General features: G+C 40.5%; 1 protein-coding gene across 2 annotated transcripts in view; it reads right to left on the bottom strand.

Moving 5' to 3' along the window:
• Nucleotides 1-15,375, bottom strand: part of SNX9 (sorting nexin 9) — a 63,071-nt gene extending 47,696 nt beyond the window's left edge. For both annotated transcript variants that reach the window (XM_056486263.1, XM_056486264.1), the window contains exon 1: nt 13,761-15,375. In XM_056486263.1, coding sequence (XP_056342238.1) covers nt 13,761-13,772 — 12 coding nt within the window. In that variant the 5' untranslated portion in view covers nt 13,773-15,375. The remainder of the gene's footprint in view (nt 1-13,760) is intronic.
• Between the last annotated feature and the right edge of the window lie 338 nt (nt 15,376-15,713).

Genomic DNA, 15,713 nt, shown 5'->3' with positions numbered 1-15,713 from the left:
GACAGGCTAACAGCTAATTCACATCACTTGTGGTCAGAGCAGCTTTTACAACAGCTTCCCTGCTTAAGCCTTCCTTAAGACAAATCATCAACGACCCACATAGAGTGACTACTGGTTTTTCTTCAAGTTCACACTTCTGAAGAAAAATGTTTTTGTACCGCTGGACTTCCTGACTGCAATGCACAGTTGTGCATCAAAGTAAGCTTTATAGCACAAAACTTGGAGAAGCCCTTAAAAAATTGGACACACGTTTGAAATGCATACCTTTGCTTTCCCTATGCACAGGACTTCATTTGTATTAAAAAGAGATCTAGTGTTACACCATAGAGTCATCTGTTTCAACCATATGTTACAATTTAGGAAACCTGTACCACAACTGCTTTTCTTGGTCATCTGGCAGTGGCAGATAGTACAAGGGAAATACCCATAGAAGTTTCATATCATGAAATTCCTGTAACTGCAAACATTTCTCTTCACAGTTAGCACTTCAGCAGTTCAGTGCTTCAGCCACCCTGCACTGCTCTTGTCAGAAGACAGGGATTCATTCACAGGTTTAAATTGCTTGGTGCCACTGTCAGAAATACAACTGCTATATCACAGCAGCAAGACAGCAACAACTTATGCTGGTGGCATCAGTTCCCATATTCACAGAAAGAGGATCAAATTCTGGATTTCTCTTTTGGGAAGTATACAAGGCAGATAAGTGCAGGTTCCTCTGAAACCTGCATCCACTGGAGGAGCAGAAAACATTATTCAAGAAACCTGGCAGAATGCAAAAATAATTTAAAAAAAATAAAGACAAGTTAGTCATTAGCATCGGCTCTAAACATGTCAAGTCCTCACATTTTAAATGGCTGTGTCAGTAGGAAGACTTGAACTTTTCTTTTAGGACAGCAGCCTGAGGTTTTAGCTGGGATGAACAACAAAGTGTTTTTGGTCACCTCAAATAACTCCAGTAAAACATCTGGTATGAATTAACTTCAGAACAGTTTGCTACATAATCTGCTTCAGTTAGTACAAATATTCTTTAGTAGGTCTAGTAAGCATAAGCCTTTCAAATCTGCTGCTTGTAAAATACTGATAAGCAGTATGTTGATCACACCTGGAAGCACAGAAGAGGAAAATGCATTTATTTCTTCCCAGACTTTGCTTTTTTAGCTGTCTTCTAAAAGTTTTTTGGATGTGGGTTTGGTTTTTGTTTTTTGATACATTTTTGTGAGGTTTCTTTCATTGGGTTTTTTTTCAAAATTACTTTTTCCCACATACATTGTTTTTAGAAATAAAATATTCATTCTAAAGCACAGTTTGAAGGGAACAAAACAGAAATAGCATAGTTGGGATACAGGTTGGGATTGCAGGATTAGAGAAATTAAGAAAGCAGAAAGAAAACAATAAAGACAAAAACCTAGCTGCAAATATATCAGAAATTAGCAGTATCTTTTGATTACATCCAAAAGAACAGTTAAAAATGAAGCATTTAATCTAAAAAGTGATTCCACACAAAACGCAATTAGCTTAAAACTATATTTGCATTTTCTTTTCTGTACCAATCTTCCACAGCAATTTGTACTGTGATTACTGTCTTCAAAAAACTACTGGTTTTAGGTATTTTACTGCTCAGAACAAGTGCAAGACATGTGACTTGTTAATCAGCTGAAGCAGAAACCTTAACCTCCTCATTGTCTTCACTGCGTCAGTGAAGCTCCAGGAAAGACACAGGGTAGGCATGGATCTAAATGACAGCTTAGCCATTGTTTCCTCTCACCATTCACAGACAGACTACTTAAATTGCCATATTTTAATCAATGTATCTTTGAAAAAACTCTCCACAGATCAAAACATATCCCTAAGTGGATATTATTAAAACAAGTCCCACAGTGGATATTATAGGGAAAACTGCAAGAAGTTTAAAAGGGCTAGTGTCCAAAATGCTGAGAAAAACAGTAAGAAATACAGGAATACAAATAGGAGCACCTCATGTCTTTCCCACCTCAGAGGACTGAGGACACCAGCTTTCTTCCAACAGAGGCTAACATTTAGGTATAGTTAATCATTTCCCTACCCTTTATCCTGAAATCTAAGCTAAATTCAAAAGCTAAGTGCCCCAAGTCTGAAGAGATTTTCACTGCATCATCTACAACACTTAATCATAGAATCGTAGAATGGTTTGGGTTAGAAGGACTTTAAAGATCATCTTGTTTCAACAGCCGCATGGACACTTTCCACTAGACCAGGCTGCTCAAAGCCCCATCCAGCCTGGCCTTGAAAGTATAAAAAACATTTATATTACTAATAAAGGAAACATCTGAAGCTATGATTTGACAAAAAAAATGCCTTTTCATTTTAGTCCCTCTATCAAACTCTATCAGACTGCCAGGCAAAGTGTGCATTTGGATAGCCTATGCAGAAATATCAAGTGGCTCTTCAAGTGCTATGACTCTCAGTCTGGAGAGGCAACTACTCTCTGTCCTGCCTATGGTAAAGAAATGTCTACATGTTCTTCTCACAGGCTTTCCTAAGAGACAAGAAACAAACAAAACACTGACAATAGAAGCAGAAGAGGACACAAGGGGCACTGTCTTCTAAGAGAGACACCTACAAAAACAGTACCTTAGGAATTCAACAGAATAATGTATACATTATACCAGCAACTGCCAGTAAAGTGATTTAGAGACATCAATGTTTATCTTTTTAACTAACATGGAGAAACTAGTGAAAATGTATATTGCTTTACAACATACATTAGCCTTCTATTGTGTTAGGCATCACTTCTTGTGATGAAAACTAGCTTGAAGAAACTGCAACATTTTATACTATGATTTTATTAAACAATAAGCAAAAAAATAAAATTCACTTGTTTAATCAAAACCTCCCTTTAGTATTACATTTCTTTTCAATATATTTTTGTTTTGCTTTCAGCAATATCAGAATTAAAGCAAACTCATCCAAAAAGTGAAACTAAGTTCAGTAAAGAACTCCACTTCTGGATGAAGAGAGGTCACAATATTCAGGTATCATTACTCCAAGTTCCCTCACCAGCTGTAACTGCTGGATCTTCACATTATATTAAAAATGTCTCTTGACCTGCTGGTTCACTTTCCTCCGAGAAATTTTTCAACTCAAAAATAAGTTTACTAGTCTGCAGCTAATCATTTGAAGTCAACAGTACTAACCATAAGCATATTAGAAGCAAATTAAATACAGATAAAAATCTAAGAAACAAGGACTTGCGTAATTTCTTACTAGTAAAACATACTTGCAGACAGATGCAGAACTCAGAAGCTGCATGTGCCTACAATATTTCAGGCAGGTGTTTAATTAAGTTTTTACACTGGTATTAACTATTAAAAGGTCTATCTCATATTGGAACTGACAACAAAACAGAGTCCTCAAAAAGTATAAAACACAAAGTCTGAAGCCTTTATAGGGTAAGGGACAGGAAGGCAATACTCAATTCCTGCCAACATGCATGTGGTTCAAACCAATCTAGCACTTCAAGAATAAGAATGAAAGAGTAATAAGCTTACCTTGAAACCATTTTTGTATGATTTTATGTAAGAAAGAAGTGTCTAGGCAAGAGTTAAAGAGATTTGGAAATGTTTCCTATAGTAACAAAGACAACAGCTTACTAGCTTCTTCAGCAGCTTGGGCTTTCCTCAGTGAGGACAGATTAGCCCTTCAGATCTACCACACAGAACTTCACTGTCTTGCTGAAAATAATTTTTTGATCATGAAAGACCACCTGAACTCAGTTCAGGCTAGTCCCACTCATTTTTTTGTTACATATTTTATTTTTGATTCACAGCTATCTGCTTCTAAACAAACATCATCACACCGCAAAGCCCACTGAAATGTGCTCCTGGCCAGCATTACAGGCAGAACTCACACCAAGAACTTGCATTCAAGTGATTACACAGGAAGCCTCTGGTTCAACTCAAGCATCTGGGACTAAAAGTCATTGATGCAGAATGAGGTCTAAAATGGTTATATGACTAAGATCTCTTAAAAGTGTTGGAGTATAACAGATTTTAAAATCTTAAGGTGTTTAAACAAATTATAGCTTCTTTCCATGCAGCTACAAGCCAGGTGGGTAGATAACCATACCATAGAGCATGAAAAAAAAAATCAAAGAGAAACTGTGATGCTTTCCAGATTTACAGCAGTGCTTAAAAATATTAAAGTCTGAGAATTATCTAAAAGCAGTTCAGTGGTTTAAAAAAAGTAGCATATTTTCAGAATAACTATCACTCCTTATTAAAAGAGGTGCTTTGTTACATTTTGGTGTGCTTATACTGACTTATTTATGAGGTATTGTCAGACCCAAGATCAGAATCTCCATGCACCCAAGCAATACTGAAGCAAGGGAAATTCAGTTGCAGAAATACATTCAAGACACCCACGTGATTTAGAGATATTTCCAAATACTGACTCAGATACTCCCCTGAATCACATCTGAGCTTTCAGTTGGGTTGAGCACCTGAAAAGCTTTTTTCTTGTTTAAAACATTTCGTATAAACTACTTATCAGTTAAAAATACACTGCAAAACTTCTACCACAAGTGAGGAGCTCCAGTCATATCGGACCTTTTTCAGAATCAATTTACTGCATTGCTCCAAGTGCCCAGCCTTCCCCATGTTTTCCTTTCTGAATACCAACCTTTTCCACATCCTCAAATAAACTAGGGACTCATCAATTTCGAATTTGAGAACATTAATTCCAGTTTCACCATGACTACAGCAAGTAATAAATGCAGCAAGTACAGCACGGGTTCATATTTACAGATGTCAGGCAGGATGCATTTATCTCAAGTGTGATTAAAATCTCTGCCTAGATTAATCATTACTATGTCTCTGAAATCAAACTGCAACACTTGCAACTGTTTGCTGAACCAATATTTAATGGCGTGTTTCAGAAGTCTGCTGTGCCAAATCCCCTGATGTTTGCCTGAAACTTTAGGGCCATCGCTGCTGCACCCTCACAGTCTCCAGAGAACAAAGCCAGTAAGATGTGAAGGCTTCAGAAAAAGCCAGAAAAATCACCACATTGTGACCTACTCATTAAGACAGCTTGTAGTCACACAACAGTACTGCCTCTATGAGAGCAGAGATTAAAAAAAATTTGTAATTATTCTAATAATTAGAGAGGCACAAAGTTTTGCTAAGGTTATCTAGTGAACTTCAAGCTCTTTCAGACTCAGGACACTATTGTACATTGTGGATCTCAATGTACCACATGCACAGGCCACTCTAGAAGCAAATGAGTACCTGCCAAAGCAAACTAAGGGCATATTAAAATGATGCTACATCGAATAAACCTTCATCTGTAAAATACAGAATGGAATAGCTGTACTACTCTGAAATCCCAAACACTGGTAAATACCAATAGGAAAACACTTGCTCAATAGCATGCTCACTGAAAGCAGCTGGGAAGGAATCTGAAACACAGCAGGATGAGCTCTTCACATAGAATTCTGCTAAATTCTCTGTTACTTGAGTAACCAACATTAATCAATATAATAATGTTTTGTTATCTCTTAGTTCTTATTAGTAACATTACTTTGTGAAAGCCTACATTTACTTTTATTTTACGAACACAAATTGACGAACACAGAGGAAACTGTTACACCAACATAAATCACCATTTTATCAGACTAAGCTTCTTTACTCTAGAAATGGGTAAGATTCACATTTTTTTGGATTCTAATGTATCCAAGCCTACAGCTATTTTAGGCTTTTCTACTGGCAGGGTAGAAAAGTACAAGACCCTGTAAGGTTACAAACTTTATTTCATGATAAATGGCAGCTCAAATAAGCAAAGCTCAGTCATTTGACCTGGCCAGAGAACATCCAGCACCTGAATTGGACATTAATGACCTACAATTTAATCCAATGTGCATACTAGCAGTGTAGGCATATCCTACTTTAAGACAAAGAGTTAAAAAAGAAGAAAAATAATGCCTGGACAGATGCATTTAATAAAAAAAAAAATACCTCAAACAACCAAGAAATATAATGACAGAACTGGATTAAATCATGCAGCATTTAAAGTTTGACAGAACTTCTCACAAACTTTTTTTGTATCAGCAGCCTTTACAGTGACAGAAAGCATCAAACAAGTCTGAAAAGAAAGTTAGAACTTCTGCTTCCTTATGAATTACTAGAATATTTGGCAACTTGACAGAATGTAACTGAGCTGTTGATAAAAAAATTGTAATTCAACAACCTTCATACAAACTTCCAAGACTGTAGTCTAGTTATTTGCAGCAAGGAAGATGCTTAATTTTGTATTCCAGAAGCAATCATTTTCAGATGAAAAATATAGGGCTATTAAGGAAGGAAATTAAAGTACTGCTGAAAGAAGTGTGCTGTAACTAGGTAAGCACTAATTATGTTATATTATTATATATAATTGCAATATTCAGTTACTGAATTAAACCTTGACCACCCCAAAAAAGAACCAGTGCAGCAAAGGAAATAAAACATTTAAGTTTCACTCTCAAATCTGATGAAGCTATAAGGTGAAGCATCTCATGAGTCATTGCCTTACTGCTGCAGAAAGATGAATTGTACAGGCTCCTCAGGCAATACTATAATTTAAATAAGAACTAGGAAAAAAAATAAATGTAATAGCCTTATATCAATTGTCTTTCTTCTGGAAACCACTTACATAATCACTGTAGAGAAAAAAAGAACAAAACCTGTCACACAGAAGGGAGGTAATCTAAGAGAATTTTTATAGATGTTCTTGCAAATTAGCCATTTTGTTCTATCAACAAAGAAAGCAAACACTTTGCTTGAATTGAGATGACAACTTATTTTTGCTCTGAACATTGAGAACTGCATTCTCAAAGGCTGGAAAAAGCAAAGCAAGTCCAAAACCTACTGTGTTTTAACAGAGATACCATATGAATACACAAAATAAAAGCACAACAGTTCTCTTGCCAAGGAGGAACAGATGGCAACTCAGAGCAGAAGTCAGTAACTCAGTGATAAGTCATAAGAAATAAGACCCATCAGCAGCTCTTCACCAGTTCCCACTTTTTACAAGAGTGGTACTGAATGACTTCACCTGAGCAAGTCCAACTTGCAGAAGCCCTGGGCCAGACACCGCTGCCTCTGCCCAGAAGCAGCTGTTTTGCTTGGACTCCCCAGAGACCTCCCACAAGCTGCACTGCCCACCTTCTCACCACCTCCTCCTCCTTCCAGCCACCTATTTTGCACATTGGAAACCCCTCCGGTACAGTGGCTTCCTTTAAAGGGCAGGGCTTGGGGGAAGAGCTGCTCCCAAATACAGGAGGAAATAAAGCTTTTACTCATAAAAAACATGTTCTCACACAGAGTTGCTGGTTTGACTTCAGCCAGCACACTTCTATGAGCACACACCCTGTCAGCAGCAGAGCCCAGGATGGCTCATGTGCCCTTCATACCATGACAGGTCCAGAATATCTCCACACAGCTACACAACAGCTGGACCAGGTTGCATAACAGCAACTTCCTACAGGAAGAGCTGTTCCTTGTGCCCTTCTCCCCTTACTGTGGGTCTCACAGAGGACTATCTGCCAAAGTTAAATGATTCTGGTCTTAAATGTATTTTTTAAAATTTTATTTGATTTTTATTGTTGACAGAGGTTTCTTATTCATATGAAGCTCAAAGATAAAGACTGTTTTTGAAGAAAGTGATAAGGCTCAGAGTTTAAATTAAATTTTCCAGTAAGTAATATGTTTTTTTTTTCCCTGTCACTTCAGCAGCACTTGAATTTTGCTTATTGGACTACTACAAGATTGCTCTGTTGTTTGAACTTTCTGTTACTTGGGAAGCTCCTTTCTAATCATAAACTGTTGAGAAAGCAGGAATACAACGAAAGAAAATAAAAGCACAAGCTCTGACTTTCAGCCCTCAGAGAAGTGCAAAGTGAATTTGGATGAAATTGTAACTGTGAAGCATGCTTTGAAATAGAAGAGGTTTAGCTTTAAATGCTGAGCACCGCAATAGCTGTTTACTCAAAATAATTCTAGATATCTAAATGCTCATCTGTCCTACTGCAGGGCTGGTTGAAATAAATCACTCCCACTATTTTACAGTCACTTCTCTATTACCTGCTTTTAAAGTGTTTTGCAAGACTGCTTCCAACACCATTAATGTTAGAACTGCTTGTAAATGTAATACAGGAGGGAACCCACATATTTGAAAAGGCAAAATTCACAAATTACTTTTACCTTGGTGATCTCTGTAAAGTCTGAAATTTGCCAGATGCCCTAATCAAATAAGGAGGGGTTTACTGAATATCCACACACTCTTCTAGGAGATTTTTCAAGACCTGAAAATCTGAGGAGGAAGATCATTCAGAGGAAACCCTTGAAAGAATGCAGTAAAATAAACCTTTATACAAAGCTACAGTTAACTGTAAAGCCTTATTGCTGAAATAATATACAGAGAAATTCTACCAGAGTGAAAACCTGAAACTCTGAATCTATAAACCAGATGTAATTCATGACATCTGATATCAGACTTCCTTCTCTTTGGCTGCTGTAATCATGTTTTAAGATGATGACCTCTGGTAATGAGTCTCTGATGACTCAATGCCTAGGTGCTCAAAATAACTTTGAAAAACTGAGTCAGAGGAATCATTACTCAAGCACTGCATCACACAGAATCTCATCAGCCTTCCAGCACAGAAATGAGAAGCCTTGAACTGGTAATTGCTGCAATGCAACATAAACCATGTATCATTGAACGTTTTAAAAGACAATAAAGCTGGACAGAAAGACAAAGAACAGAAAACCTCAAAAAAAACCTATCAGTTCTCATACTCATCCTAACATCTCACTCCTCCAATAGGTTAGGAATCTCTGGCTAATCTGTATTACTAAACATTTTCACCTTCTCTAGTCATCTTTTTGCCCCTTAAAAAACAAACCACCAAATCAAAATAATCTAAAAAGCCCCAGGAAGTATCCCCACATCTACTTAACACTTGCCTAAAAAACCCAAAACATTTCACATAATTAGACTGTAAAATCAAAATCATTACTTCACCTAATAATTTTGATCCATCACATCCTACATATATGGATCAGCTGTGATCTCATGTTCTGCATTATGTCTTGTTTTGTTGAATTTAAAGAACAGAAGATGATGAATGGATTATGGCATGACCTGCATAGACGAGGATCATCCCAACTCACAGATATGTTAAGATTTATGAACTGAATCTTCCCTTAAAATGAGATTTACAAGAGAAGCCTACTTCCAAAGTTAGGACAATGTAGAACCTAGATTAACAGAACACAAAGTCTGGGTATTTTGGAGGGTTTTAGCATAGAGGGGTGCTTAACTTCCCAGCTGTAAATCAGAACAAAGAATTGTTTCTGACCAACTCAACAGAAACATACAGATTTAGTGGTAGTATAAAGGAAAATGTGGGACTTCTTTGGGAAGCCTTACACTGCTGAGAGTAAAAGAGAATGAAAAAGAAAGATGAAAGGAAGGATACACACTTAAGGATAATATTATTTAAGTCTAATGTGTTATTACCTTTCCCTACCTGAAATATGACCTTCTTTCACCACAATTACAATTCAACTATACTTGGCTAGTGACATTCACCAGAGAAAATCCAACATGATTAGATGGACAAGAAAGCCTTGAACAGCATTCCCTTGTTTTAGAAGTACTGTTAAGTTGTATCTTCTTTAAAGAACAGAATATTTAGTCTAAGCTTTCATCTCAAGAGACTTCCTCCCACAAAAAAGGGCCCAGTTCTAAAAACAGAAACAGATAAGTGAGTCCTCAAAGTAGACAAACACTAAACAATCAAGAACATTATGGTGGGATACAAGTGCCTCTAAAGTTACAAAGAAAAAACTTGGTAATGACAACAAGAGGGGCCTAACTTCAGGAAGCGTATCAACAGCTGCCTTATGAAATACCTCTCTTGGGAAAGCAATGTCACCAACATCAACGATGCTACACCAATAAATCAACTAGTTTCAACTTCTATCCTCACCACATGTTAGCAGCACAGGTTCCAGAAGAACTGTCTTGCCCATAGCCTATCAGTTCTCTCAATAACATCACTTCCTTCAAAATCAGATATTAACAAATGGCAACACATCAGCCTTTTCAAGAAATAGACTTGCCTACATTTTAAAATAATAAATAAGTTTAAAAATAGGCTAAGGTAGGGAGAACGTTGTTTAAAAGCCAGCATATTGCTTCCTGACATTTCTAGTTCTCCCTATTAAATGAAGCTCAAAAACAAAATAAAGGACATGAGTAAAGCTGGGACTTGGCAAACTCTAGGGGTGAAATGATAGGAAAGGCCAAAGAAATCACGAAGGAACAAAGAGAAGAATGACAATCTCATCTGTGGCTTTTGCAAGCAACTATGATAGAAACACATTTACCAAACTGCATCTTCCTTGTGACCAAGTTTTGAAAATTTTTTAGGCTCAGGCACTTTCCAACGTCATTTGTGACACAGTTAAAAATAAGAAATTAGTAAGGTTAACTCTGTTTCTGAATGAAGCATCAAAAATAAAAATATCTAGCTTAAATCATCAGTCCTTAAATGTGGACATGAAATTGCTTTACCTCTGAAGCTGGTTTCAGACTGTGAAACTCCAGAAGTCACCTAAACAATCTTATTTTTTCTTATTTTGATAGGGTTTAACATTTGTTTCAGTTTTTAGAACACATAACCTTAAACCACAAAATCCACTGCCAAGCTACAGTAATGATCTAGCCAACAAAATAACTGCCTCCAGAAGCCTCAGATCCTCCATCTTCCATCTATATTTCCACCCTTCTCCATGAAAATCTCCCCCTCCCAATTATACAACCCAACCTTCTGTATCAGCTCTGAGCAAACTTTCAACTACTGCAACTACCTAGAACTGGAGAAATGACCCTGCTGTTTCCATTCAGTGAATATTTTTGCTATTTCAGCACCTTACTCTAACTTAAAAACAGGCCTGACAAGTGTTGGAGTAGACTCCTGTGACGTATATACAGCATGGGATGAGGAGCAAGAAAGGAGAAGGAGCAATGGCCACTGCTAGTTTAGCCCACAATATCAGACAGAGCCTCCACAGCCTTCAGAGTGCTTGAGGCCTACAGCCACCCCAACCTGTTTCAACAAGACTCCCTACCAAGCTGCCAGATAACAAATACACTAGGAAAGCATCAGTAAAGGCTTCTTGGTATGAAAATAGTAGTCCTCTCCCCTAAAAGTTTTTATTGTTTCAATAAGAAATGCACTGATTTTGAATGGTGCAGAGAAGAGCCAGCACATTACACAACTGTATACCATGTCTTCATACAGGAAAACTCTAGGAATTTAATTGCTGTGGTTTATCAAAGTGGGAGCAAGAAAACTGGCCAAGGACTACAAGCTAGGTATGGAAGAAATCCCTATTTGCATCCTCCTTCCTCATGAAATCTAACACCATGATTGAAGCATTTGTAAATCTTGTAGAGAAAATTATAAAGCTGAAAACAGAAGCCGGCCAAGTTCAGATTCAAAAGAAAGAAGCATCAACAGCAAGAGAGTGGATGGTTTAAAAACAACAATAAAAAGAGACAGACTGGATTTTCCATCATTGAAAGTATTCAAACCAAGACTGAATTTGCCCCCAGACTTCCTTGGAAAATATATTCCAGTTTAAACAGGAATCAATTCAGGAAGCGCAAAAGCCCATGCAGCACAGGCCAGGCCAGACTGTAAGTCACCCTTATCCTCTATATAGGATTTGACACCATTAAAGTTCAAAAAATTCATACTCCAGACAAGTACTTACAGTTTAGTTCTGTTAACTTTTCACATAAAATACAAATACACCTTGAATATTTCTACCAAAAAGAGGCAATTTGTAAAGGACAACAAGCAAAAGTGAGAAATTTGTTTACAGTTTAAAAAACAAAATTTACTTTCCAAATGAAATGGTGACTGGCTAGTTGGCCAAGCTCCTAAAAACTGCTTTTTCAGCCAGTTATTCCCTTACACTGCTCAAAAAAACAATGTATCCTTTACTATAGCTGACATTTGCACAACCTGAACAAAATAAAACTGAAAACAGGGCAGTTTGCAGAGAAGGACCCATCTCCTGGGTAGAGCTCACAGAAAATAAAGTCAGCTTCTCTTCAGTACTGCTCACACTTACCAGCATAACAAAATAATAGCAATGAAATACCAACTCTTTCCTGACTACCACTTACCAATTCTAGCCTTTAAGTTAAAGTACATTACCATATCTTGCAATGTGTAGAATGAAAAAAAAAAAACTGCACCACCTGATTTCAAGCCAGTCTAGGAAGTCAGAAATTATACGCCCTTCCTCCTGGGGCCATAGTGTCTCCAAAAATATTTAAAGAAAAGCAAAGTGAAAGCTTCCAAAGGTATGAATAAAATTGATCCTCTGTTCAGCACAGAACACAGGACCCCCTGAGGATAAAAGTGAGCAGAGAAACAGTAAACTGGTTTAGTACAGTATCTGCCTAACATATGGTGTATTATGTAGCATATACACACCAGAAGTAATTTGCTTGCTACCTGCAATAGTTAGACTGATTAAAAAATAATCATACACACATCCCATGAATTACTGGAACCCACCAGTGTTAAAACCAAGTCTATCAACAATACTCTAGAAGCTCAACAGAAACATAGATGTCACTATATTGACTATATCCACAGCAGTTTTAAACTGCCTAAGTGATTTTGAAACCCAAAATCAAGTTTTTGGTGCTTCGGAAAAAGTTTATTCAAACCTGAGCCACCATCAGCTTACGTGGTTACAGAGAAAGCTACTTATACATTAAATCTGACATATGCAAGATGCGGAATTTCTTCAGCACTGAGAAGGGCAACATAAATAGTGCACTGTATGAGAACTGCCTCAGTAAAAGGAAGTTTTTTAAACTGCTGGCCAAGCTAATGGAATTAGGTGACTCAAAGTAATACTTGAAATACCAAAAAAGTCTTCCTGAGATACTTAGACAAGTCTCAGATGAGTTGCTGGTGCATGTTAACTCACACCTACACAAGCAGAGATGCTTTCAACAACCAAAAGAGTAAACAAATATTGTTTATTTAGAAAGAGGCTACTTTCAGATAGGATGGGCTAATTTTGACAGTCGCAATAGCAGCATATACTGTTGAAGAACTGAACAAAACAATTTAACTTCCTTTTTTTCTTTCCTCTGGTGTAAAATCAGAGCATGCTATTAAGAGGTCGCACAGTGCTCTGGGCTCCCACCAGAGACACGGCACAGCCACCCCCGGATGCCGCGGAGGGGTCAGCATCAGCTGCCGGCCCGGGCCGGGCCCGCCGGCGGCCGAGGCCTCTCCCACCGCCCCGCCGCTGCCCGGGCTCGCTGGAAGCGGGGCAAGGGGCGCCCGGGCTGCAGGAGCAGCACCCTCGGCCTCCGGCTGCTCTCCGGCCCTACGCTCGTTCCGCCGAGCAGCGGGGACGGAGGGGCACAAACACAGCAGGAAAACAACTTTCCCCCGGCCCGGAGTGGCCGCTGCCCCGCCGAGCCCCGAGCAGGGGCCGGGCAGCGGCGCCGAGGCCCGAGCGCGGCGCTCCCTCCGTCCCTCTGTCCGCCCGTCCGTCCCGCGGCCGGCGGCGAGGGGCAGGGTGCGGGGAGGGCCCGGTTCCCCCGGCACGCAGCCTCTCCGCTCGGACCCCCGCCCGCCCAGCCGGGCCCGCTGGCGCAGAGGGCGCCCCGGCGCCGCCTCCCGACCCCCGGGCGCTGCTCACCTTGGTGGCCATGGCGCTGCCGGCGCGGGCTGCGCTGCCGCTCGTCCCTCCCTCGCTCTCTCCGTGCCGCGGCTGCTCTCTCGCTCTCTCGCTCGAGCGGTTGGTGTGTCCGGCCCGCCCGCCGCCGCCGCTGGGCCGCGCAGGCGGCTCCTCCTCAGCGTCCCCGGCCGCCGCCGCCGCCTCCTGGGGGCCGCTGTGCGGCTCAGCAGCCAAGCGCCGGCGCTGGGCAGGCGGGGGCTGATGTGGCCGCGGTGCCCCCGCCTCGGCCGCCCTTTCCGCCGGCTCGGCCCGGCCCGGCTCGGCACTGGGGGCAGTGCGGGGCTGTTCGCTCCTGTTGGCAGCCTTTCCGTCAGGGCCGCGGGCAGGGAGGCCCCGCTGCTCTGCGGTGATCCCAGGGGACCCGCCCCGGGGCGATGAGGGCGGACGGACGGACAGACCTCGCCCACCCCCCGTGCCCTCAGGGGCTTTGCTTTGTAACCAGTTTGGCCTCAAATTCTCTCTCGCGTGGGGGAGAGAGCCCGCAGGAAGGCGTTATGTGCCCCTCGGGTGCCTTGGAACGGAAATTTCAAAGCAACCATACAGCAAGGAAAGCAATTTTTTCCTCGGCCGGGCTCCATCCACGGTTGTCAGGGCGGTGTATGCCGTCCCTGGCCTGTTCCAGCCGGGCATGGGTGTACAGCAGTTATCAGCAGCAGTAAAAAGCACCAAGGAGCTGCTCAAGGTCGGTAGCGTTCGCGTTGGGTGCTCTATGACCATCTCATAAAAACTACCTGAGACCCCACTTGACTTCCAGCCCGCAGGAGAGATGAGATGGGAGGCTAAAACAAAGCGAATTTGAAAATACAGAGGCAGTGATCATGCAAGGTAGTGCACCATCCAAAAAGTGCAGCTTCCTGTTGGAGTGGACAGCCTGGAATCAGAAGACATTTCCTTTCTGTAGAAGGAATTACACAGTGTAATTGTCAGGGATGCCAAGGAGAGCCCTAGGAGGCAGATGGGCTGTAGGGAAACTGTATAGAACTCTACATCTGTATTTCCTTGACCATATAATGCCAAGCTTTTTTTCTGCTATTGGTATAGTTTCTCAGTGAGAGCTTTATTAAAAGAGAAAAATACATTTACAGGTTTGGTTGGGTTTTTTTACATTGGAAAACATTTTCCTAGTTGGACCTGTGAAATATTTTCCATGGAAAGTGAGGATGAGAAAATAAGAGGAAGCTGGCTGTTCATTTCACACCATTTTTTGAGCAATTAAACTGATCAACTTCAGAAATTTTCAAACCAATTTGCTTCTTTTTTTAACTTTCTCAGAATTCCATTAAATACAACATTTCCAACTTCCTGTTCTCTGTAACAGCAGTACCTGAAGTGAAACCTTTGTGTGTGGCTCACAAATGGGGTTGTAGGACACCACCTTTAAGGTGAAGTGTTGTATTCAGCATCAGTTTTGCCATGTGGTTCATCAACCGACTGACATCCCTTTCAAGCAAAACTCCCTGAAGCTGGCTTCATTTCTAACACACCCAGTTCTACTTTCTCAGCAGCAATCTTTCCAACTGGCATGTTTTGATCCAGTCCTCCAGTGAACATCTTGTAAAAAGGGAAGAGGTACGAAATCCAGCACTGTCTCCTTTAGGGATCCCCAGCTGATAGGTCTGTGAAGCACATTCTGTCCTTTCTCCAGATGCTGCTTTGCTATGTGAAATATAATAAACTTGTGGCTTTAGCATAAGCTAGAGTGTGTGTCATTCTTCACCTGTGGTCAGCACAACTGTCAGAAAAGTTTAATGTGCAGCTGCTACCCAGTGTGCTTTAGCAGAGCTCTGCTTGCCATCTGGGGAATGAAGAACACAGTCATGATTTGTTCAGCCTCTCTGTGTGCTTAAAGCCTCCATTTCGGTTTTCTACTGTGAGGTGCTCCTGAAAATAAGTCTTGCTTGACAAGTTTGAGGG

This window comes from Oenanthe melanoleuca, chromosome 3 (genome assembly GCF_029582105.1).
Source record: "Oenanthe melanoleuca isolate GR-GAL-2019-014 chromosome 3, OMel1.0, whole genome shotgun sequence".
In the NCBI taxonomy this organism is placed as follows: Eukaryota; Metazoa; Chordata; class Aves; order Passeriformes; family Muscicapidae; genus Oenanthe; species Oenanthe melanoleuca.
This window is presented reverse-complemented; position numbering and strand designations above follow the sequence as displayed.